The 24,678-nt window shown below is 36.2% G+C and overlaps 1 protein-coding gene across 1 annotated transcript in view; it reads left to right on the top strand.

The window, feature by feature from the left end:
• Positions 1 to 24,678, top strand: part of DCC (DCC netrin 1 receptor) — a gene marked incomplete at both ends in the record, with an annotated part of 1,062,613 nt that overhangs the window by 477,898 nt on the left and 560,037 nt on the right. The window contains one exon of the mRNA XM_080920225.1: positions 21,860 to 22,144. Within this exon, the coding sequence (XP_080776351.1) occupies positions 21,860 to 22,144 (285 nt within the window). The remainder of the gene's footprint in view (positions 1 to 21,859; positions 22,145 to 24,678) is intronic.

Below are 24,678 nucleotides of genomic sequence, written 5' to 3'. Positions count from 1 at the left end.
TATATTTTTGTGCAATTGATCTCAAAGAACAAATATGCAAGACTGATTCATTATTTTCCAGTTGTCACTGGCCAACCATTCATAAAATATACTGGTTATTTTAGAACCCCTGAGTCACCATTACCATACACAGGAGTTGATAATCTTATTTTTTAATAGAGCTACGTACTAAACATTTCTGTATGTCTAGGCCCATCTCTCTGTCACTGATACTTTATTCTAGCAGCTTAAAATAAGCCATAGACAATAGGGAAGTAAATAGGTTCAAGTGTATCCCAGTTAAACTTTGTTTATTGCCACTGAATGTAAATTTCTTATACTGATCATATGTGTGGAAATCATTTCAGTAAATACAGTTTCATTCAGCCATTTTCAACTTATGCTCCACAAAATGGATAAAAGGATAACTTTGGCTAATAATCAGGATATGTGCCCCCTTGTAGATGCTTCTGTACAATCCTGCTGTTCTAGTGCAATAGGAACAGATCAGATGCCAATGAAGTAGATTTGGTAACTGTATGTTAAATGGAATGAAAGTCTTTTAATGTAGGCCTGATTGGTCCAAGATTATCTTTTGTTGCCAATGAAGATCTTCTGGAAAGCTTATGCTGTGGTTACAATCCTGTTCTCACTCTACAATGTTAGCACTAATTAAATAGGCTCATCTGTTTTTACTTAAGAGACATCTAGGAACTGTCAGTAATTTTTTGATGTTTCATTGGCATATATATGCACAAATGGAGAGTCCACTCATTATTCTCTTTTCTCTTGTATTCCATGAAGATTTCAAATATGTACACAATAAAATTTAGTTGTTTTCTCCCAATTCACTCTCTTATCTGTGTCTGCAGAAAATCTTCCTTCCGTCAAGTTTCTCCTCCTGAATTCATGTCTTTTTTTTTTCTGTGTGTGTATAATAAGTTCTGAGTTTAATAAGGATTGATTGTATGAAGAAATTATTAGTGGTTACGTAGCCCAGGACAAAGGACACTTCCATCTTCCAGGAGCCATTAACTGTCAGTAGATCCTCAGGAAGAAGTAGGATTTCATCTCTCTTATCTCTGATGATAAGGTACAGGCGTTGACTTCCTGAAATTCTCATAAAGGAAACCATAGCTGCTGTGATGATTTCCTCAGTCAATAGCTATGTCCTGTCCAGAAAACAGACTTTCTCAGCATTCCTCCCTAACCTATGAATCCTTTCATCCCCGATTTCCATGACCTTTCCAGACCTACTGAGCGAGTGGGGTCAATATCTTATTTTAGGACAGAGCACTTTATGGTCACTTACTCTCTATCTAGTCCCATGCTAGGGACTATGACCTTCTTAGGCAAGGGCTCTTGACCAGTTTATAGTGCCATGGAGATACTCCGTTATTTGCAAGGCCTTCCATCCAGAGAAAGTGGTTGTTAACCAAGACAGTGATCCCAACTGTCTCCTACCATTTGTGCTGTCTAGTGTCTTTTATTACGTGTTCTCCACCTAAGCCTATGATCCAAAAAGAGATAGGCAACTTCAGAAAAGAGGCCACAATGGTGTTCAATAATATTCCATTAAGACTAAAGGAAACTAACCTGAGAAGATTTTATTTTTAGGTACAGTGCATCTCGATAGAATTAACCTCATACACTCTCCCATTTATAAAAAATATTTAAGTAAATAGTTTATTGTGTACGTAATGTTTAATGCTTTTATTACAGAACCATTGTAGATACCAGATAATGTCTTTTTATTCCTAAGTCATACTTTGAAGCAACTATTTATCTTAGCTTCAAGATGTTTTTTTTTTTCTGCCTGAAAATAAAAAAGCTAAAATTCTCCAGTGCCATCATTTACAGACATAAAGTAGCTGTGAGTATGTTGTATGTTATTATTTTACTCAATTTGTTTTTTCATTAGTAATTCTTTTCATAAGTAAGAATAAGGTGCATTTTTCAAACATGCCAGTAACAAAGGCAAGATAACAAAATGAGAGAGAGAGAGAGAGAGAGAGAGAGAGAGAGAGAGAGAGAGAGAGAGAGAGAGAGAGAGAGAGATCCATTTAGTATAAACTTTGCATGGCATTGGAGACTATAGGAATGAAAAGTCTAAACTTAGAAAAATCAACTACCTCATGTGATTAGAGCAGATGAAGAAAGGACAGCCATGTGCAAATGTGATTGGATAGAACATACAGTGAGGGTGACTGAATGAGGAGGGTGTCCAGCCAGGCTTGGCTGCCCATTTTCATGGAGTTTCTAAATGGTTCCCTTTTCCTTCCCCTATGGGGCAGGACCCTTTGGGAATGATTGTCCTCAAGAAAGGAGAATGAAGGCTCCTGGTATGCTTTAGGAAAGAAGAGTCTTATTTTCTGTGATCCACTGTAGAGAGAAGAAATTATGTGCTCTATTATTCACATCAGTGATCAGGGGTTGGGAGAAGTCAGAGAATAGAAAATCTAAGAGGGACTATGAGGCTTTCAGTGTCCTATGTTCCAAAAAATGCCAAAGGGTTACTGTTTTTTTCTTTTTTCTGAGCCCTAATATATCTGACAATGATGCAGTTTACTACCAATGTCCTAGAGAGACATTGTTGCCATGTAAGCCCACCAACATTAACACACAAACACTCTTTATATATATGCTTTTATTTACATTTCAAGTGTTATCCCCTCTCCCAGTTTACCCTCTGGAAACCTTCTATCCCACCCCTCCTACTTCTATGAGGGTGCTCCCCCCACCACTCCCGCCTCCCTGCCCTGGAATTCCACTCTACTGGGGCCTGAGCCTTCCCAGGACCAAGGGCCTCTCCTCCCATTGATGTCAGACAATGCTGTCCTCTGCTACTATGTGGCTGGTGCCATGGTTCCCTCCATGTGTACTCTTTGGTTGGTGGTTTAGTCCCTGAGAGATCAGAGGTGGGGGTGGGGGTGAGTCTGGTTGGTTGACACTCTTAAAAGTGAGAAGAAAGTCAATATTGCCAGCTACTGGCTGCACGAGGAACTTGCCCACATCAGTCCTGACCCTCGGAGCAGTTCTTCTCTTCTTTCTTTCTTTCTTTCTTTCTTTCTTTCTTTCTTTCTTTCTTTCTTTCTTTCTTTCTTTCTTTCTTTCGTTCTTTCTTTCTTTCTTTCTCTTTCTTTCTTTCTTTCTTTCTTTTCTCCTTCCTTCCTTTCTCTTCCTTCCTTCCTTCCTTCCTTTCTTCCTTCCTTCCTTTCTTTCTTTCTTTCTTTCTTTCTTTCCCACTAAAATCACATCCTGGTGGTTGTCATACTTCATTTAACAAGAAACAGAACTATAGAAGCCTAAATGTAAGGTTAGTTGATTCGGGGCCTTTTGTAGAACTATAAAATAGGTCTTTGATAGATAAGGACTTTGTTCCCATCTTGATAAGTGTTGCAGCATATTTGCTGGCTTTTAGCTTCAGTTGTGCTAAAGACAAGGAGGCTTTAGATGTGTTTTGTTTCTATGCAGGAAGCCTTTTGTATTCTTGTTGAAGAAACAAGACTACTTTCATCTTAGCAAGGGAAGTTAGGTTTGTTCTTTTGAAAACATATATGTCTTAAGTCACTGATTTCCATAGGCAGAATTAATCTGTCATTTAATGCATGAAATGAGTCTCTTTAACCCACTTTATATCACAAAGGATTAAGATCTCTCATTTTAATTGGAGATTTGAAAATACGTTTTTATCTAAATGCAATAGCATTGAGCACCCCCTCCCTACCTTTGTGCTTCCTGTTTGAAATGCCAATTAAATGGTTTCACTGCTGATTGGCTATAAGCCTATGCAACTTCTGGGCTGCAGGCCATTAACACCCTGGCCAGAACTGCTGACAGAAAGATGAAGAGATTTACACCCTCTGATTTCTGTATTAACAACAAGAACAAAACAGTATGTGGTCCTGTAGGTGGATAATACAATTTAAAGATATGATTTCTTTTCCACAGGTGCATTTATCTCTAAAAATTAGCAGTTCAGCTTGGTGTGAATAATAAGTCATCTTCTCTGATTGTTTGAATCATTAAACAACCTGTTATGGACATGCTCAAGATTTACAAACCCAATACCGTTTCTTTAAAGGGAAAAACTGAGTTCAGCTTATTTTTAGATATAAGTTCTGATGAAACTTGCTTTTTAAAAGAAAACTCTAAAAAGAGAACAAATGAAGCCTTTACTAATTCTTGCAGTCACTTAATCTAAAATTACTTTTCAAAAACTATAAATGCACTGTGATGAGAATATGACTTTCCCAGTGGAATCCCTAATGGCTTCGATAGCTAAACAAATATCTTTGAAGGAATATATGTGGTATAAATATGCTCTATACACATAAACCCAAATAGAACACAGACACCAGTAGACATGCTAATTCACAAGTGGTAAAGTTCTTTCAGCCTCAACCCTACTCGAAGATCTACCATTAACTTATGCTGATAGCATGAGAAACAGCCCCAAGGAACAGCACAACAATTCATTGTCCAACTAGTCATTGCTGCATTGCAGGAAACATGATTGAAGGACAGAATGGTGGAAGGAAAAATGTAGATAAAAATCAAAGCTTTGGTAAACAATCAGCCAGTTATGACTGGGCCCCTGCTAAATTTCCAGGGGCTGGGCAAGATAAAGGAAAGGACATAACAACTCAACTTTTCTTACCTTCAATAAATTTATGAAATTATTTTGGAAAGATATACAAATACTGATATTACCACTATAGTTACTGAGATGGATAAATATTACATTAATAATTAAGTTCTATATTGCAGAATCAAGAAAGATCATTGCAAAACATATAAAATATATTACATATTGTGTTCAAAATTTTATGTCCTTACGAAACTCTTCTTGCTCTAAAGTATTATAGGTAATAAAACCCAAACTTTAATAATAGCTTTTTTGTAAACTGAGGTCACCATAAAATATAATGCAGTAAATAAATAAAATAATCAATAATAAAGAAAAAGACTATCAGTAGAACTGAAGGATGAATCGAACCAAGCAGACTATTTTTGAGTTTCCTTCCCTCATGGTTCTTCATTTAAATGGGTCAGAAACATAATTAATCCTTAGAGTATTAAGAGTTTCAAAAGAGTATCTTTGACTTTCAAGAGTGTCTTTGCTATGTCAGACATTGTGAATTTTCTCAAAAATACAGAGCAAGGTACCCTCTGCTTGAGCATGTTAAAAGGCAATGGAGAGGACAGAGACTGAAATGTCAATTTGATACAATCTGTCCTCATTTGAGAGGAGGTACCCACAATTGAGAAAAAGTCTCTGTAAGATCAGGATGTAGCCAAGCCTATAGAGCATTTAATTAGTGATTAATAGGTGAGTGTCCAGCCCATTGTGAGTTCTGCCACCCCGGGCAAGTTAGTGGTACTGGGTTCTATAAGAAAGCAGGCTGAGCAAGTCATAAGGAGCAAACCAGTAAGATGTAGCCCCCATGCCCCATGGCTTCTGCATCAACTCCTGACTCCATGATCCTTCCCTGTTTGAGTTCCTGCCCTGACTTCCTTCAGTGATGGACTACAGTGTTGAAATGTAAGCTCAGTAAACCCTTCCTCCTGAATCTGCTTTTATTTATTTATTTATTTATTTATTTATTTATTTATCTATTTATTTATTTATTTTGACATGGTATTTTGTCATAGCAATAGAAACCCTAAGACAATGAGTATCTAGCAAGTACCAATTGATGCAAATGCTGAGGTATCAGAAACAACAACAATAACAAAAACAACATTTGTTCTGTGGTTAGGAGGATTTTAATCTGAATATATTGGTTGTTTCCTTAGAAAGTACTTGTTTATTGCCTACTACATACTAGGACCCGTGGAATAATGTTATCCAAACCATTATAAACACTTGTGCTTATGAGACTGAAAGTGGAAAGTATTCTAGCAGAGAGGCAGGAGCAGAGTAAGACAATGCTGGCCAGGTATTTGGGAGATTATGTTACAATGTTCCCGAGCTTTTCAGAATAGGACATGCGTATTAATAGGAGTCATGGAAGATGAGAACTAGATGATCTCAAAGCCCAATAAAGACATAAGCAATTATGTATGTATCACATAAAATTAAAAAATATACAAGGGATTCAGAATATATTGGGGTCCTCAAATACAAACTTGTCATCTGATATTAAGGCTTTTGTAAATATGATGGTAAAAAGTTACCTTAAGATAACTATATTTCTCATGTCAGTCAATACATTTTTACATTATGGACTCTGTTGCCATCTTAATAGATAGTTATAGATATAATACTCAGTTCACTAGCAAATTTCCCCAAAGGACAAGCTAAAATTACAATAAATTATCAATATGTGTCTCAGATGCCACTCTGATGTAGAACTCTCAATAAATCATTCTAAAGGCTCATAAGTCCTCAACCGCTAAGGCCAAGAGAAGAGTTGGCTTCCAAAGGAGTGAAGTTTCACTGAATGTAAATTTAAATAACTTGGCAGGAATTGGCATAAATAAAACAGCTTTGAACATAGATGATTGATGTCTTTGTTGAAAAGTTAAGATATTAAAATAACAATAATTTAGCTATTCCATTAAGGCTAATGTCCTATCTGAAGAGTAAATTAATCACAGAAAGCTACTATAAAATATTGTGAAGTCACAATAAATGACAGTTAATAATTCATGATTTCATTCAATGGAATAAGTATTCACATTAGCTTGAGTTTGTCAGGTTTTGCATTTCTGAGCCTCTTATTGACTCCCCCTTTTTTTAAAAGACTCCAGACCAACTTAGGTTCTAACCTTGCAATGTTTTGATTTAGTTTCTGCAAAACAACTGCAGCCCACTGCTGTTCTCTCTTAGAAGAAGCAGAGAAATATAAATAACTTCCCACATGGATGTGTCCACACTCCATCAATCTGCACACACCAGTGTCATATGGCACAGTTGGGCCTAGGACAAAGAACTCACAACTGAGAGACTGTCCTGCCAGGTGATTTACTGTTTTCCAGCTTCCTGACACTCCTTTAGTTCCAAATGATTTCTAAGAGGTAAGGAAGGCAGTAAAAACCATGAGTGTAAAATAGCCATTATGAGACGGACATAAGCTGACCCCGAGAGCTCACTTATTAAACTGTTGGAAGTCAACAATGCAGGAAGAGTGACAGAGGACACTGGTGTCATGCTTTGGTGTCTGTATCTGTTTTCAGAGATCCATGCATGACCACTGACAAAGTAATGTGAATGGACAACAAGTGAACACATGAACAACTCCCTCTCCAACCCCTCCCTCATACACACAAGAACACTGAGCAGAATTATTTAGTGTTCACTGTGGTCGGGCAAAAACACAACATGCAAATGAATTTTACTAGTGGCAAGTTTTCTTTGACAAATATTTCCAAATAAAATTTTCTTTTTTTTTTTTTTTTTTTAAGATTTATTTTATTTATATGAGGACACTGCTGTTTTCAGACACACCAGAATAGGGTACCAGGTCCCATTAAAGATGATTGTGAGCCACCATGTGGTTGCTGTTAATTGAACTCAGGACTGCAGGAAGAACAGTGTTCTTAACTGCTGAGCAATCTCTTCAGCCCTAAAATTTTCAAAAACAGATTTATTAAATTGTGGAATTTAGATTATTATCTACACTCAGGACTTTGCTTCATTTTTCATACAGTTGGTTTTGTGAGGTGGGAAAAGATACCAAAATTCTAAGTGAAAAAAACACATTTTAATTTTGATGTCTGTAATACATGTGCATTATGAAATTAACTATAACAAATTGGTATATTTGGACTGATACTTCTCTCTCTGCTACCTGCTTATATTGAAAACTTATACCATTTAGGTTGATTATTTGTTTGACTCTGTCTACAAATTGTAAATTGAATTCAGGTATTTGCTTTGACAAAAAAATTATAGAGAGTTGTTTGTCCTATTAAATCAACTTAGAGGAAAATTGTTGCCAAGAAATATTAGTGGAGTCGTCGTTATTCAAACAGTATACCTTATATATTCTGATTTTGTATAATACCTATAATATTGTCAGTTACTTTGATCACAAACCCAATTTAAAAATTTTAATTTCTCTCATGCCCTCCCTACTTCCTTCCCAATTGGTTGTTTCTTTTCTTTAATATATAGACTTTAATATGTATATATTAAATATATTTTAAATTGCTGATTCCATTTAATGTTGATCTTTATATATGTGCTTAAGATGACCATTTGGGATTAGATAATCTATCAAAGGATCATCCCTGGAAAATGCCAATTCTCCCCCACTCAGAAACTATGACTTTTCTATCATCCTGCATCTAGTACTGGAACTTCACGGGACTCTCCCCATCCAGGATGACCTGTCAACTGGTGCTGTAAATAAACAAGTCTATTTAGGCCACAAGATTGTTGGGATTTTATTGTTACAGAATCTCTGTCATATATAGAAGTCATTATCTCTTGGCAGATTATCTTGTCTTCTGGCTCTTCCAAACGTCCCACCTTGACTTCCATGATGTTCCATGAAATATAGGTGTAAAGTTACATTGTAGATATACCATGTGAAGTTTGCAACCCCTTTGCCTCTGTATTTTAACTAGTACTAAATTTCTGTAATCATCTCCCTGTGTTCCAAAAAGATTCTTAGGTGAGGGATGAGAGCCACACTCATCTGTAGGCTATAGAATATTTTTAGACTGGAGTTTTTTTTTTTTTTCTTTTTAGCATTAATGACCCTGCAAATGATTATGATTGCTAGGTTTAGGGTACCACAGTACATACATAATTTTAAACCCCTAATTGAGTGAGGTTTTTTTTGATATTTTAATTATTAACATTTCAAATGTTATCCCCTTTCCCAGTTGCCCCTCTGGAAATCCCATATCCCATTCTCCCCCTCCTGCTTCTATGAGGATGCTCCCCTACCCACTCACCTACTCCTGCCTTCCTGCCCTGCCATTTCCCTACACTAGGGCATTGAGCCTTCCCAGAACTAAGGGTCTCTCCTCCTATTGATGTCAAACAAGGCCATCCTCTACTCTTTGGCTGGAACCATGGGTCCCTTCATTTCCCACCAACTGTTTGGTTGGTGGTTTAGACCTTGGAGCTCTGGAGACATTAGACTGGTTGATATTGTTCTTTATATGATTTGCAAACCTTTTCAGCTTTCTTTGTCCTTTCTCTAACTCCTCCATTGGGGACCCCATATAACTGTCCCCTGAGAGGTTCTGCAAAAGCCTGACAAACACAGAGGCCGATGCTTGCAGATAACCATTGAGTAGATTTTAGAACTAATTATGCAGCTATGATTGCTGTTGTTTAGTGGTAGAAGCTCAATTAAAATTTAGAAATCTTCACAGCATAGATTAGTGTACAGATCATCATGGGAACTAATAATAAAATTTAATGATAAGTAATATTTTTCACCCTAGAACATAGAATATGTCATTTCTCCCATCTCCTTGAATCATGATTATTTTCTCAACAGTGACTACATGTCACTGTAACTAGTAAGTGGTAACAATCTTCATATAATATCACATTTATGTAGCATGATGAAATATAAATCCCTAATTGTTTGTTAAATAATATAGAAATCAGTCAATATTTATTCTGTGTCTATGTCCACGTAGACAATACTACAAAAACATGGGGCTCATATCTTCTACTCTTATGAAATATTTCAGTAAAGGAAGCAGTACAACCTTGGTGAAAATCAAGAACATTGCCTGATCTCTGTAACATAGTAGTAAACACAAGACAAAACACACAGACATACACACAGACACACAGAAACACACACACACAGACCTCTCACTGTGCTTTCCCATGATTTAGTGAATTATTTACCTATTCTAACTTTGTGTACTCCTTAGAGTTATTAATTTTGCAATGTTGTTTCTTGGGCTAGAATGTCCTCTTAGATTGAGTGTCTATACTCCTATTCATTTATGAAGATCTTGTTCACATTGTAAAAATTTGAAAGTTTGCTCCTAATTATTGCTTTACCAAAAACATCTCTTATAATAATTCTGCATTACCTTCTTCATATGTTTTCTTATATTACTATAAAAGACATGCATGATGATATATAAAGGTGCCATTTGCTGAAATGGACAAAGACAAGCACAGTTACATAGATAAATTCTCTTGTGGACTGAAGAACTCTTGTTTGGTGTGCATTTGATCCATAAAAGAAAGAATATAAATCCTGGGACCATAAACATCTCAGATTTCCCAATTACTTCAGATTTTGATGTGTTTACATATGTTTGATGAGAAGTCTTAATATGGTTCATATGAAAACAAAATCCAGTCATGTATCATATAAAACATACTTCATGTGCATACTTATAATGTATGGTCATATAATGCTTTTAATAATTTTATTCAGGAGGCACAGTGCCATTTATTTGCATATTGATATGTGTCAGTGTTCAAAAGTTGGGATTGTTTTATATATATATAATTTCTTTTTATTTGGAGAATGTCAAACCTATATGTTTTGGTCTGTCTGACTGCTGAGTCAAAGAAAGTATTTAACATGAAATATTATCACATAAATCTCTAGAGGTTAACAACTCCCAAGATCTACAGTTAACACATTCAAGACCAGGAAACAATGGCTTTGTTTATATTTGAATATAAGTGTAAAGAAGCCCAAAGGAGAATGATGACAGTTTTAATCCAATTCTCAACTCAAAGTTAGGAAAAAAATAATCTAGTGTTCCAACCAGGGTGAAGCAGGCATAGAAAAGAGGCTCTGTGCCTTTCCCTGCTACCCTACATAGGTCTCCAGTGTGCTCTAAGTAGAAGACACACTCCCTTATTCAATTTTTATTTTAGGATGCCATCTTCATATTGAAACACCCTGATTTACACATCTAATACATTCATTTGCATGGGAGTCTGTGTGGGGGTTGATGTCTATAGGCAGGCGAGGGCAGGCACAAGATAAGTCAAGGTCCATGATTGGGCAACGAAAAAGAAAGGTAGCGGCAGAGTTTTTGAATGGCAAGAGAGATAAAGAGAGAAAGACAAGAAGAAACCAAGATGGAAGAAGAGAAGAATGACCTGGACCCATGTGGCTTCAAATGGCCACAGGTAGCTATGAATATCTTATAAGGGATAGATTAATATATGACAATTTGTCTTATCTAGGTGGGCAGTTTATATCAATATCAATTGGTTCTGAGTTTATTGTGTGGACATGTTGTGGGGTGAAAATTTACTGATATAAATATGGTTGATAGATGACAAGCCTCTAGAGTTTTGGTTTTGTCGGGTTACTGGGAATTGTGACCATAACCACATTATTTAATATTTATGGCAACAGAAGTCCATGGCTCACCATGACTTAGAAACTGAGAAACATTGAATCAATGATTAAATGAACTAATTATTGAGTGAAAAAAATCAAGCGATTTGAAAATGCCCACGTTTGTTATTGCCTAGGGATCCTTGGCAGTTTATCCGTTGTAAAGTAAAAATATTAATGAATAAGGTATTGAGAATAATGAGAAGTAGAATGAAGTACAATATAAATGCTAAGGGTCAACTTTTCTGATATTGGATGATTTGATGTCTTCAATTATGTAAACACACTTTTATGAAGTTCCCATAGGAACCAACCACATTCACAATGTCAACTGGTTGGAAGCTTGGTAGAAAGTTTTGGCTTCAGGTTTGATATAAAAAACATTACTATTAGCTATAAACCAACTGCAGCTTTTGTAATGAAGAGTTTTAACTAAAACCATGAATAAAAATTATTTTATTGTCAAAGCCTATTGAGAGAAACATCTTCCTAGGACATCAATAACCTCATGAAGGCGTGGTTAAGTTTGCACTGAATAATGTAAGTTTTGGAATCTGCAACTGTTGACTGTTTTCTATTATACTTTTTAAAGATAAGTTTAATTTTTAAAAAGTACATAAGTATATTTCTTTTATGGAAACAAATTTGGCCTGGTGTGCTAATAATATTAACCCTAGCAACTGAGAAAGTAAATCGGGAGAATCATGAGTTGAGGTCAGTTGTTTAGAGACTAAGACTCTCTCTGTAAATAACAACAAAAAAAATGCTTACTGACTTAATTTTTAGTGGTTGTCTAAAACTATGTAAGTGAATATAATGTCATTTGTTTAATGAATTAGCAACAGAATAGTTAAATTTTTATCTAATTTTTTACATTGAACAAAAATTTTTATATATTTAATATTTTTTTTATATACATATGAGTAAACTCCTGGAAGTATCTTTGGTTTAATTGTTGTACTGGCAAATTAACTTTCCAAGTGGTATATCAATTTACATACTTATTGGCCTAATTTTTGTTATGAAGAAGATTATAGACTAAATTACTATATAAATGTTGCTTGAGTTTATTTTTTGATGTATAAAGGTTTTTTTCTGTACTCCTTTTTAAAAATAATTCCCAGATCATTATTTTCATATTAAACTCTCAAACATATGCCTGACTTAAGTAATTCTTAATAAAATTTCCTTTGGCTCCATACATACATGAAGGCAGATCAACAATTCGAGCATAAAACAATGTCAGTCCAGCTATTGTGAGAGCCAGTTACCACTCTGTACAACTTTCTACTTAGCATCATTTCTGAAGAAACCTCCTATGCTAAATTTAACACAAAATAATGGCATCAGTGTTCTATAAAATTTCATTATATTTTAAGAAATTTCTATATCCTGAAAGATAATAGTGCATAGGTTAAAGGAAGAGGTGGAAAAATTCTACCTTATCTGATCTCGTGCTGGAAATAGATAATATGGAGAAACTCGGATGAATGAAAAGAGACTCATCAAAATGCTCCTAGGTGAACCACTCCGGAGCTCCCTTAGTACAGAGTTAATGAAAGAGTTAGGAGGCCAATGCAGAACCCCAACGTGTCGGATAGCTGATAATAAAATTAGAAGGAGGAGGACCATTTAGCACACAGGTATAGTTCATGTCTGATAACTCCCTCCAGAGCAAAGCTGGTTGGTCCCTGAAACCATCTCTGAAGTGGCTGGCTGGCTTCTCTAGTAGCTTCATAAACACTATCCTTTGAGAAAGAGTGCTCTGTCCTCACTATGATTGTGGTGAGATGGAGCATTGCAGATGAATAGAGAATCTAGAGTTCAAACTCTGGATTTGATGGTCAAGTAAGAGAATCTAGCAAATACTGAAAGCAGAGCTTTGAAGTAACAGCATCCTCACGACATTTTAGCTATGGATAAAATAGACTCCCTCCCACTCCACCCCCAATCACCACCTGCTTCATAGTCATGTGTCTCTTCAATTGTTTCAAAAGATGACACTGAGTCATCCCCTAGAGAACAAACCCAGGAGCAGATCTCCAAGAAAGATCTGGTGGTTTTCCTTGACTGTTTCTTTGGACTTGAGAGAGCTATAATTTGCCCAAGTCAGTTGTAGAGCTTGCATAGGAATGGAGGATGCATGTATATTTTGTTTCCAATCTTCTCCTTTCCATTTCCTATATACTCTGTATAATGTTCAACTAAATTGTCCACGTGACAAAATGACATAGGTGAGACTGTGCCTGGAACACACCAGGCAGGTTTGCTAGGCCTACCACGTCAGCCCACATTCCAGCCCTAGCTATTAATCTAATTCCCTCAGAGTCTATAAATTATCAAATGGGAAGGAGGGAGGGAGGAATAGAGGGGAGGGCGGGAGAGAGAGAGATGGAGGGAGGGAAGATGGAAAAGGATAGACAGAGACAGAGAGGTACATGAACATACACAGAGAGAAAGGAGATGAAAAAAAAAAAAAACAGCAAGACAGGGGAGAAGAAAAGAGATGGAAAGACAGCAAGATAGAAAACAAACCAAGGTAATGAGATGTGGAAAATGGGGGCAGAGAACAGTTGCCAGTCCCATACAGATTCTTTATTACTCTTTACTGCTTTGAGAAAAAAAAACACCCACTTAGTGATTATCACTATGGCTTGTCTCTTTTCCCAGCCCTTCAGCTAATTTGACAGTTAAGCAGGGGCAAAGACAGTCCTTCTTAGAGGGAACTTGACCTTCCCTTTAATTTAGAGCATACAGAGTCTTCGAAGCCACTGTCCTCTGGCGTTTGCAAAACATTACCACACTGCTGAATTTTTAAAACCAAAGCATATTTCCAACTACCAGGTCTGTCCCTAGGTTGCTAAGTCTCTTTATGAAATAAACTTTAATTACTTAATAATTAGACTTCTATTTGAGAAGATGTGGAATCCTCTGATAATCTGCCAAGCAGGCGAGAGGGCAAATCAGAAGAACATGCAGTTTAGAATGTAGAGAGTAGGCTCGTTTCTGCTCTATGCAGGGTAACAGAGGGAGCTCCTGGAGGAAGTGAGTCCTGACATACATAAACCTGAACTGTGAAATGCTTTGTTTTCACATTGCCTATAAATCCAACGTAATGTCGATTTGAGTGAAGTGCCTGACTGAGATTTGCAACTGTGTGACTATCTGGCTCCTATGGAAGATTTCTCTCAGTCTGGGTGGTACTGTCTGCATGGCCATGGCCTGGTTGGGGGTGGGCGGGCTAGGGATGAACTATTGTTCTCCTTATCTAAATTCTGAGAGCCTAATATGTCCCTACAAATTTAGCAGCTTTGCATTCATTGCCATGGTGATTTCTTTTTTAAACTGGCCCCTCTTCCTTAGCATTACAAAAGAAAACCTCATGAGAAAAAGAAAAGAAAAGAAAACCTTTGGTGCTTTCACTGTTAACATTTTCACTGCCCTGGAAACAACTTGGTTGCATCTAGCATGTGAAGAAACATGTATTGGCTTAAAGGAGATAGAGGGTGGATCTGGATTTGGATCCAGGTACAAGGGACTGAGGTGCGTATTTTGCACATCAAAGTAGATCTGGCCTCCAGGTTTTCCCAGAATCCCTTAGTCCCTAGTTGAAATATCCTGGACCCATCCCTGAAGTTCCAGCCCAAAGGGCCAGACTGCCTGTCCCCTAGAGGTTCTTCCCTATATAATCCAGACATGTTAGGGATTTTTTTAAAACTCTTTTTCTCTTTCATCTCCTTCTCTCTCTGCATATGTGGCCTTACTCTTCTGACAGCCACTTACTCCCCATGATGACTCGCTGGTCTTGGTCCTTGGGGCCAGTGAACTCACATACTAGAGGGCAGCTTCCCAGTAAACCTGCATTTAATATAATCTAATCTGGTTTGAATTGACTCATTTCTCCAGCAGAGAAATTACTTATCAGCATCTTCTACCCACCCTGGCCTAACTGGGAGGAGTCTAGCCAGGACACATCTGATAACATTTTCTAGGGACAGTGATTTGGAGAAAGATGAGTAAATATTACCTAAAATAGAAGCTGGTCCTTAAAGTAAGTTTATAAATCGAAGATAAGAGTTTGGCAGGTGTGTTACATTGTCTCCGGATTTTCACATATACCATCTGTTTCCATATGAAAGCATATGTGTACAGCTATTATAAATATAAATTATATATTTATATTATAAATTATATTATAAATATAGATTATATAAATTATATAAATAGCTATTTCCTATTTAATAGCTCTTTAACCTGTTGCCTGAAGAAGTCACTGCTTTCTTCCATTCACTCTGTTCCCTACTACCCCAACCCCATCATTGCTATTATCCCTCATGGTTATAAAACCACAGCTCATGCCTCGAAGGGAATGAGAGAACTTATTCTGGAGAAATTTATGTGACCATGTCCTGGGAATACTGATTCAGCTTGTCTCGATTTCCATGTTCCAACAACAAAGGTCATAAATCAGGGAACTTCACAAACACATTGCTGAAAACAGTAGCTATAGGAAAGCAACTGAGTCTCAGCTCAGATGCTATATAATGACAGTCTGAAGCCATTTGCTTGAAGGAAAACTAGAATTTTGTTAGTTAAAACACTGCAAACACAGTTTAACTGTTAGTCACAAATGGACTGGGTCAGACACCATGGTTATCAAGCAATGCCTATTGTTTAGACTAAAGATCTATTGTGATCAGGCTTTGAACCTGCCATATTCCCACATCTTCACTATCATTAAATCTCTAATCATTCAATGAGCCTTGGCAAAAGGTTCAATGTATAGAGCAACCCTTTTCCAGGACTTTTCTTCACCAGGTCTGTGATGTTTAGGGCCTGTGATGCTGATCTAAGCCAAGTGTTAAACTTATCACACCATATGATTTTCATTCAACAAGTATGGATTTGATGAATAGTCAGTATGCCTTGTTCTGTTTATAATATAGAATAAAACTAGGCCCGAGTCTTTCTGATTATAGAATTTGCAAATTAGCCTTGAATATGAAATAAACCCCACAGTCCTTTAGGGTCAGTCTAGATATATCATACAAAGGAGATTTGAGGGACAACTCTTTGTAGCTGGGCAGAGGGATGAAGTGAGGATTTATTCCCCCAATTAACATTACCACCTTTGCATAAACATTGGCCCGGTTAATGAGAACTACAAAGAATAAACCCTTCATTGTATTGATGGTAAAGGCTCCAAGAAGGAATCTGGTTTATGGGTGTAAAACAGACCTTGAGCAACATTTAACAGAGTCCACATGCAAAGAGGCTCTTTGTGAGTCTTTCAGGTGATAAAGTGTTATAAAGCAATGACAGAAAGATCTTTTATGGAAATCAGAATAAGTGACAGACCCATTCCTCCATGCTAACTTCATAATGGGCCTATATTTCTTGTTGTCAGTCCTGTTTAGTATGCGGTTGTAATGGGGATTGGTGCTATGAATAATATTTCTGATGCTGAAGCCTAAACACTTTAGTCTTTATAAGTCACTTCTAAGCAGAAGAAATATCTGTATTGATTTTCTTTTCAAGACCAAGAGGATAAAGAAGCTTCTGTATGTGGGATATGTCTTGACTCTTCTCCCATATGTAAAATGAACTGTGCTTTTCTTTTTATAGCTTCTTACTAATAGGTTTTGGTCTGTGTTAACACATGGTTGTGCTGCACATGTCTAAAGTTGTGCGGTGACAGGTGTGGGAAGCTTCCGCCATTCCAGATGTCCTTAGACAGGAAACTGTTGTAACATCCTGGGCCAGGCTGGGTGTGAAGATAGGCGTCTTGACAACAGTTCCTTTTAGGAAACAACCTTCTCTCAAGGATAAAGATAGAAGCCCTCCAAATAGATCTTTGTGCTATTTTAAAATAGTACAGCACTCCAGACTGTAGTTAGTTTATAAGAATTTAATTGAGCACAAAATGTAGAGTGGTCCCTCAGTGTATGTGGGAGGCATTGGTTCCAGGACTCTGGAGAAATGAAAATCTGCAGATGCTGGTATCCTTACATAAGATGTCAGTTTTGCAAAAACATATCCTATTGTATACTTTAAATTATGTCTCATAGACTCATAGACTATAATACATAAATGCCATGTGTATAGTTACGTTGCTTAGGGAACAAGATGCAAAAGCCTGCATATGTTTGGCAGAAATAGAACTAAAATATTTTCAACCAACAGGTGTAGAAGGCTAATGACTGCTAAGGGTCAGCTGGACTGGCTTCACTAAACTTCTTACCCAGTTCTCCACTGCTCCTAGAAGAGCAGAGCCTTGCTGAAGTAACAATATGTTAATGAAACAAGGTGGTTTCAAAACTATAATACAGCATTTTTTGTAAATACTCTTGTCACACTGCACTCCTTTAGATTTACTTTCTTGTGTTGTTCCATATAAGCTGAAGATATTAATACTTAAATAATTATGATGGCCTGGCAGTACAGTCCCGTGGTAATGCACTTAGCTAAACTCTATAAGGTCCTAGTTTTCAGTTCCTGTTATACGCGCAAAAGGGAAGATCGAACTTGTGAAAATTAAGTGAAGTGGATCAAGATGCTTAGTGTAGTATAATCCCAAACTTAAAAGGATACCCAAAGACAAAGTCATCCAACTCCTGAAGACACGAAGCGAGAAAACTGACCCCAGATAATACAGAACTTAGTGTGTTATCAGATAAAATCGAAGCTCCCAATGTGAGTTTGAAAGTGATAAATGTAAAACCTATGCCAGGTTTCAAAAATGTCAATATTTCGAAAGCATTTAGGCTGACATAGAACCTAATCAAATATTAAGGTTTGTTTTTTATTGTCAGTAAATATTTGATAAACCCTGTGGAAAATAAAATACAGATAACATAATGGAAACATGGGAACACTTTTCAGGTTTCATTTATAAAATGATCTCTTTAATAATCTCTGTATATTATGAGTGATATAAAAAATATAAGGCAGGAAGATGATTCTCAGAATGACTAGGAAAAGTGGAGGTTGTTATTTGATGCTCTTAGAATGCCTACGGGTAGAGTTAGGAGCCAAATCTCTCTTTCTAGAGAAACTGCTAAAGAAATTGCCTTAAGGGAAGCAGCCACCCAGAGTGGTATTCTACTTTAATCCCAGTACTTGGGAGGCAGAGTCAGGAAGATCTCTGAGTTTGAGGCCTGCCTGGACTACAGAGCAAGTTCCAGGAAAGCTGGTGTTATACATGGGAATCCTGTTTCCACAAAACAAAAGAAAACCTAGAAAAAAAGTGTAGACTAAGTTTAGGGCTTTAGACAAGTTCAATGGAGTTGAAAATTGTTTTGCAATAGTTGTGGGAAATGATGTGGATTATGCTAGAATCCTGAGCATGTAATTAAAAAAAAAAAAAACAGACAAAAAACCAAAAGCCCTTTCACAGCATTTGGACAATAAGGTAACTAAAAACCTTAAACACAGCCATGTTCAACAGCTGAAGCATAAGCTCCCTGAGGTAGGGACATCCTGTTGTCTGGGATGGACAGGAATGAGCAATGAAAAGGGGTAGGAACAGTGGATGGCAAGTAATCTCTTCAGTGTGAGCAGACTCTTCACAAAGATCAAAGGTAATCTCATACCCTAGGAAGCACAAAAATATTTACTTTATGTTATTGTATCTATTGATTCCTGAAAAATTCAGTATTTCACTTTTATGAGTTTCAGGAAATTTAATGAATAAAATATGCCACAAAATTGATATCATATAACTTCTTCTATCATAACCAAGAGATGCCATGAAGACATTTAGTTCCCTACAGAGGCAGTAATTCAAGCCACACAAAAGTCAATAAACTTACTTCTTTGTTGCATAGTTTTCTTTGTAGCAGCAAAAGTAAAACATGAAAAGTCATTTTATAATTTTTCATTCTCATAATCACTTGCTTGAAGGTTTTCTGTGCTCTACTATTAACTTTAAAACAGAATGTAGTTCTACTCTTGAGCCTACAGTACGAGGCATTGAAACCAGCTGGTCTTTGCTGTTTCTTTTACTTAAAATCTAACGGTGTGATGGAGTTTACAAAATAAATATGATTTTGCCTGGGGAGAGGTGATGATTTAGAATCTACTCAACACCAGCATCAACCAAACAACGGAGGGCAGTGGTGGACCAGTCTGTTTGTTGAGGATGCTTATGAGAACGTGGGTGACCGATTCAGTCTCTGAGCTGAGGAACTCATGCCCATTCCCCAGCCTTTTAAATTTCTTGTAGTGTCCTGCCTGTCAGTTCAGAGGACAATGATGAACAATAATTTGTAGACTAGAAGGCAAGTCCATTGTCTCATTATGCTAATATACCAGCCAGATGAAATTGAGAAAGGAAAACAATTGTTGAATATCAATTTGAATTACTTGTCTAAATTTTCTTCTCTGGTACTATGTTAATATCCTATCAAATATTAAAATATAAAATATGTTTACATTTGATATGCATTTTACAAAATATCAAAATGTAAATAGAAAATATTTAATATAATCTAGCAAAATTCTAATATCCCTGATAATCAGATGGAGCACAATGGTTTTGAATTTGTACAATGTCTATACGTAATGCAGTACCATATTTCTACACATCTAAATGTATCCAGATACTTTTAAAAATTTACCTAATATATTATATTCTGGCATGCATTAATGAACTATATTCTTATTTTATAAATGTTATATATCATGTAATTATTCATTATGTTTTCCTTAAATATAAGATAATTCTAATAATGAAGATGAGAAAGAATGCTATTAAGTAGGTCAGAAACTTGCTTCCTGCCATAAACCATATCTAATAATGAATCTACGCAGTGTAGTTTCTTAATACTACAGTAACTTCTCTTTGCTTTGATCCTTTAAACCCACACTTATGTTAATTAGTATCACATTTTAAATTGTATTTTTTTCTTTAAAATTTATACAAAACTGTACAGAGAACCTAGGAAAACTTTGAGCCATGAAACCAGTAGCAATTTAATGGATTCCTTTTCTTTTCCCAGCTACTCTGGGCAGGTCTAACATAGTTACAGATGAGTTATTTTGATTGGAAAAGTAAACTTTTTCAAGTGGTTGGTGCCCTCCTGAAATACCTCTGTAGATTTGGTAAAGGTAGCTCCATAGATCCAAATTCTGGAGTTTCAAATTTATGAAGCAGATAGGTGGTTTTATAACCTTTGTATGTGGGATACATTTCACCTGACAAGTTAACACTCTGTGTCTACATGATCTGTCACTAATCCTTCATTTCAAAGAGCATTGCATCTCCATAGGATTACATCACCATGATTTCAAGTCCTTCACGCAGAGGTATAAAAACGGTAGTTAGTCTTTAGCAACTTGCACCTATCCCATATGAAGTGTTGAAATAATTTTATATATCATTCATTCGATTATCTCGTGATTCCAGCCCCTAGTATTTGAAGTAGACATGAAGTTCTCTCTTAACCCAGGCCTGAAGAATCAGTATTATGATTCTCACTGCCTCTCACATTAAATTTTCTGTAAACCATCCCACTTACCTCTGACATTCTGTTCTCGCCTTACTTTTTCCTCAGTTTATGAAAAAAATAGATTTAGTGAATAGACTCAAGTTCAAAGTGGCGATAGTAAAAATGGATCACAGTAGAATTTGTCATGGATACAATGCAGATGGGGGGAAATAGTAAAAACATCACAAGATGATTTAGTCCCAGATATGGGAAATTCTGACTTAATTAAGATTCATTTATCAACATGAAAATACCATTAAATATAATTAGTAAAATCTAATTAAGCCTGGAATAATGAGTTAATAAAATAAGATTGTAACATGTACCCAAAATGAGAACAGTATCATCGAAATTAAGGGGAAAATCAAAATATAACAAAGTATCTGTAGTAACTAAATCAAAGAATCAAAAAATTAAAATTATTAGATACAATTAGCCTAGGGAAAAATCCAGTGCTTTATAAATAATGATGCAGTTTGTATGTGCGTGTTTGGAGTCACCAAATAATATGATGTTTCTCATGGACAAGAGTCTAGGATAACTGATATATTCTTGTAGAAAGCTTCAGGAAGCTAAGGTCATAGCATCTCCTGCTCTTCTGGAATGTAGCATCAAGCTGCAGGCTTTAGCTCACCGTGCTTTACTCTGCTGTGGTTGGTCACTTATCTCCTTCATATATATATATATATGTGTGTGTGTGTGTGTGTGTATGTATGTATGTATGTATGTATGTATATGTATATATATGTGTGTATGTGTGTGTGTGTGTGTGTGTGTGTGTGTGTGTACACTCGCTGACCTGCAAGAACACCATTAACCTGCACATCAAACTTTAATATTCTAAGTGAAATTTTCTCATTTGTTAAAGTTAGATTAAACTTATCTTCTCTCTTTATTTACGTGGTTTTTATTGTTATCTCAGAATTACTGTAAAAGAAGAGGCTTCTAGAGACCAGAGTCAATATTTACCTTCCTATCAAATCAAAATAATTTACTTGTTCTTCTTCTGGAACACAGGGTTTCACAAAGAGCAGCAGTTACTGATAATTATTGTCCTTTATTTGAAAGGCTCACCTTTCTTTATTGTCTTTCTCTTAGGACCACTGAGGTTCCTTTCCCAGACAGAATCTATCACAGCCTTCATGGGAGATACAGTGTTACTTAAGTGTGAAGTCATTGGGGAACCCATGCCAACAATACACTGGCAGAAAAATCAACAAGACCTCAACCCAATCCCGGGAGACTCACGTGTGGTCATCTTGCCCTCGGGAGCTTTACAGATCAGCCGACTTCAACCAGGAGACAGTGGGGTCTACAGATGCTCAGCTCGGAATCCAGCCAGCACAAGAACAGGAAATGAAGCAGAAGTTAGAATTTTATCAGGTATTTCAGTGTTTACTGTACCTTCCACAATACAACATGATTTTCTTTGCACAGATATTTTCTAAGGAGTAAATATGTTCTGTATTGCTTACTGAGTTAATTTATTGTTTTTTTTGCTATTATATTAAATGAAATAATAACAACTGATCTTAAATTTCTGTATACTACTACATTGTTTTGAAAAATATAAATATTTTCAGTCTCATTCATTTTCTCATTATTTTATTTATTTACGTTTATTTTATATTTTTGCAAAAAGCCCATTTCTAAGCTCTTCTCATATTATTTCATTTTCTTCTGACAACAGCTTAAAAGACATGTATTATTTGTATATACACACACACACACACACACACACACACACAAACACATAGGATTTGTTAGGTTAAATGTTAGCCTTAGATTAATATTTAATAAATATCAACTCAAACTCTGGCATGATAATTTCTAAAATGTACTGTACTGTATTGGGGGTGGGTCTATATTTATTAAAACTGACATGGGGCCTGTATTTTGAGAGTCCTGGGTTAATGTAAACATAAAAGCAATTCTGACAAAATGGTATTACTATTATGATACAGAGTTTTGTTCCTTTCCATCTTTCATCATTTTCCTTCCTCTCAGGTAAATCTCTGTGACTCTGGCCATCTCGCTACTGTCTCCTAAGTAGCCAGAGTTTAATTAGCTATATGAAAGTCACCATATCCTCCAGCGATTCTATGCTCACACTTGGTCTTCCCTGTCAGTTAGTTCATCCTGTGCTTTCTCTCATGAATCACCAAAAAGCACGGAGGCATTTGAATAAACTGCTCTTCAAATGGTAGATGCTGGTGTCTGTCATACACTCTTAGTAGTTTGTAGTCATAAATGTTTCACATGTAGACCGTGTATGTCTTTCTTAAAGGAAAACAAGCAATTCAGGGGCCGTTTACATAGCATGATAAATAAGACAAGTGTAAGCCATTGTTCTTATTTTCTTCTGTGTTCTGTGCTCCATCAGTAACACATTGTGCTAACCACAGCACATAGTGTGCATCCATCGATGTCATAGATACTGACTTCGGTGTGCAGGTAACTACTGCACACCTCAACCTTCCATCCACCTTGCAATGATAATTCGGCATTTAGTAGTAACACATACTCAGATTTATTTAGGAACCAATTTCATAACCCCCAAAATTAAATATTCTTATTTAAATTTCATACATAATGCATATATTGAATACTAAGATATGGAGCCAACACAAATCATATCTAAAATATTGACAAGAATATGCTTGATTATCTCAGTATGATAGAGGAACCTATTTCCAGTAACATTCTACAATCACAGTGAACTAATCAAATATTAAATTTTAAATAGAAAATGCAAAATAGGCATTAAATTGGTGTTGGTCTTTATTTGTGCACCATGAAGACTGTATTGTAATTGAAATGTGGGATTTATTTAAAGATACATTGCTAATCTGATTCAAATAACACATCAGTGGACTTTGGAGAGATGTGGATATTTCTCATCAGAATGGAAACTAAAGTAATGTAAGACCATGTGTTGGGGTAATGTGGAAAGAGTTGGCTGGAGATGAATTTGGTCATGTGGCATTGTAAAAGTGTGAAGGGATTTTAGCTTGGCATATTTGTGGAGGTCCTAACACTGGGAGTCAGGGTTTATGTGTCTCTTTTGCCTGCTCCTGAGACTGTTTTCCTCCTGTTCTGTTACTTTGTACAGCCTTCTTTAGGAGAGACTTGACTTGTTCGATTTTATCTTGCTTTGCCCTGTTTGGCTATTGTATCTTGGAGGACTGCTCCTTACTGAAGAGGAAATGAAGTGGGAATAGATCTGGGTGAGAGGAGAGAAAAAGGAGAGTTGGCAGGAGTGGAGGCGGGAAAATCTGTGATCAGGGACATATGATAAAAAATGTTTATTTTCAATTAAATATAAATACAAAAATATTCTCAAAGAAAAACTAAAGATATGTAGGATATTTTATTTAAATATTTTAAACTCAAATATTCAACCATGAACTTCCAAAAATTATAAGAAGAACTAACACACACACACACACACATATACACCGTCATCCTTGACAGAGTCTATGCATGCACTGTAATGATCTGTGTAACAGAGTGTCTATTTGATTCTTTTGCTCCCAACTTTTAGAAGGAATACACAAAAATCCACAAATGTGTAAGAGTGCAAAGATGAGTAAACCATTACCCTTAATGCCTAAGTGGAAAATTCTGCTTCTCCAGGTTTCAACATCTTGTTGTTTTTCCTGGATCAGCTTCTACTTTCCAGAAGCACCAGCTTGAAGCATTAATTGTTACATATACACAGTGTACATTTCTATTCTAACTCTTATTTAATTAAAAACCATATGGTCAGTAGAACAGAAACCCATAGTGTGATATGTATGAATCAGTAGCATTTAAACTAGGGCTGCATGCCAAGAGAGCTGAGATTGTAGTGTATGCCCTTTGTAAACTGAGGCAGAAGTGTGTTCATGTGTTTGAGACTTGATTAGCCTACATAA

This window comes from Micromys minutus (assembly GCF_963924665.1).
Source record: "Micromys minutus genome assembly, chromosome: 8".
In the NCBI taxonomy this organism is placed as follows: Eukaryota; Metazoa; Chordata; class Mammalia; order Rodentia; family Muridae; genus Micromys; species Micromys minutus.
Note: the sequence above shows the minus strand (reverse complement) of the source record. Positions and strands in the feature narration are given on the sequence as shown.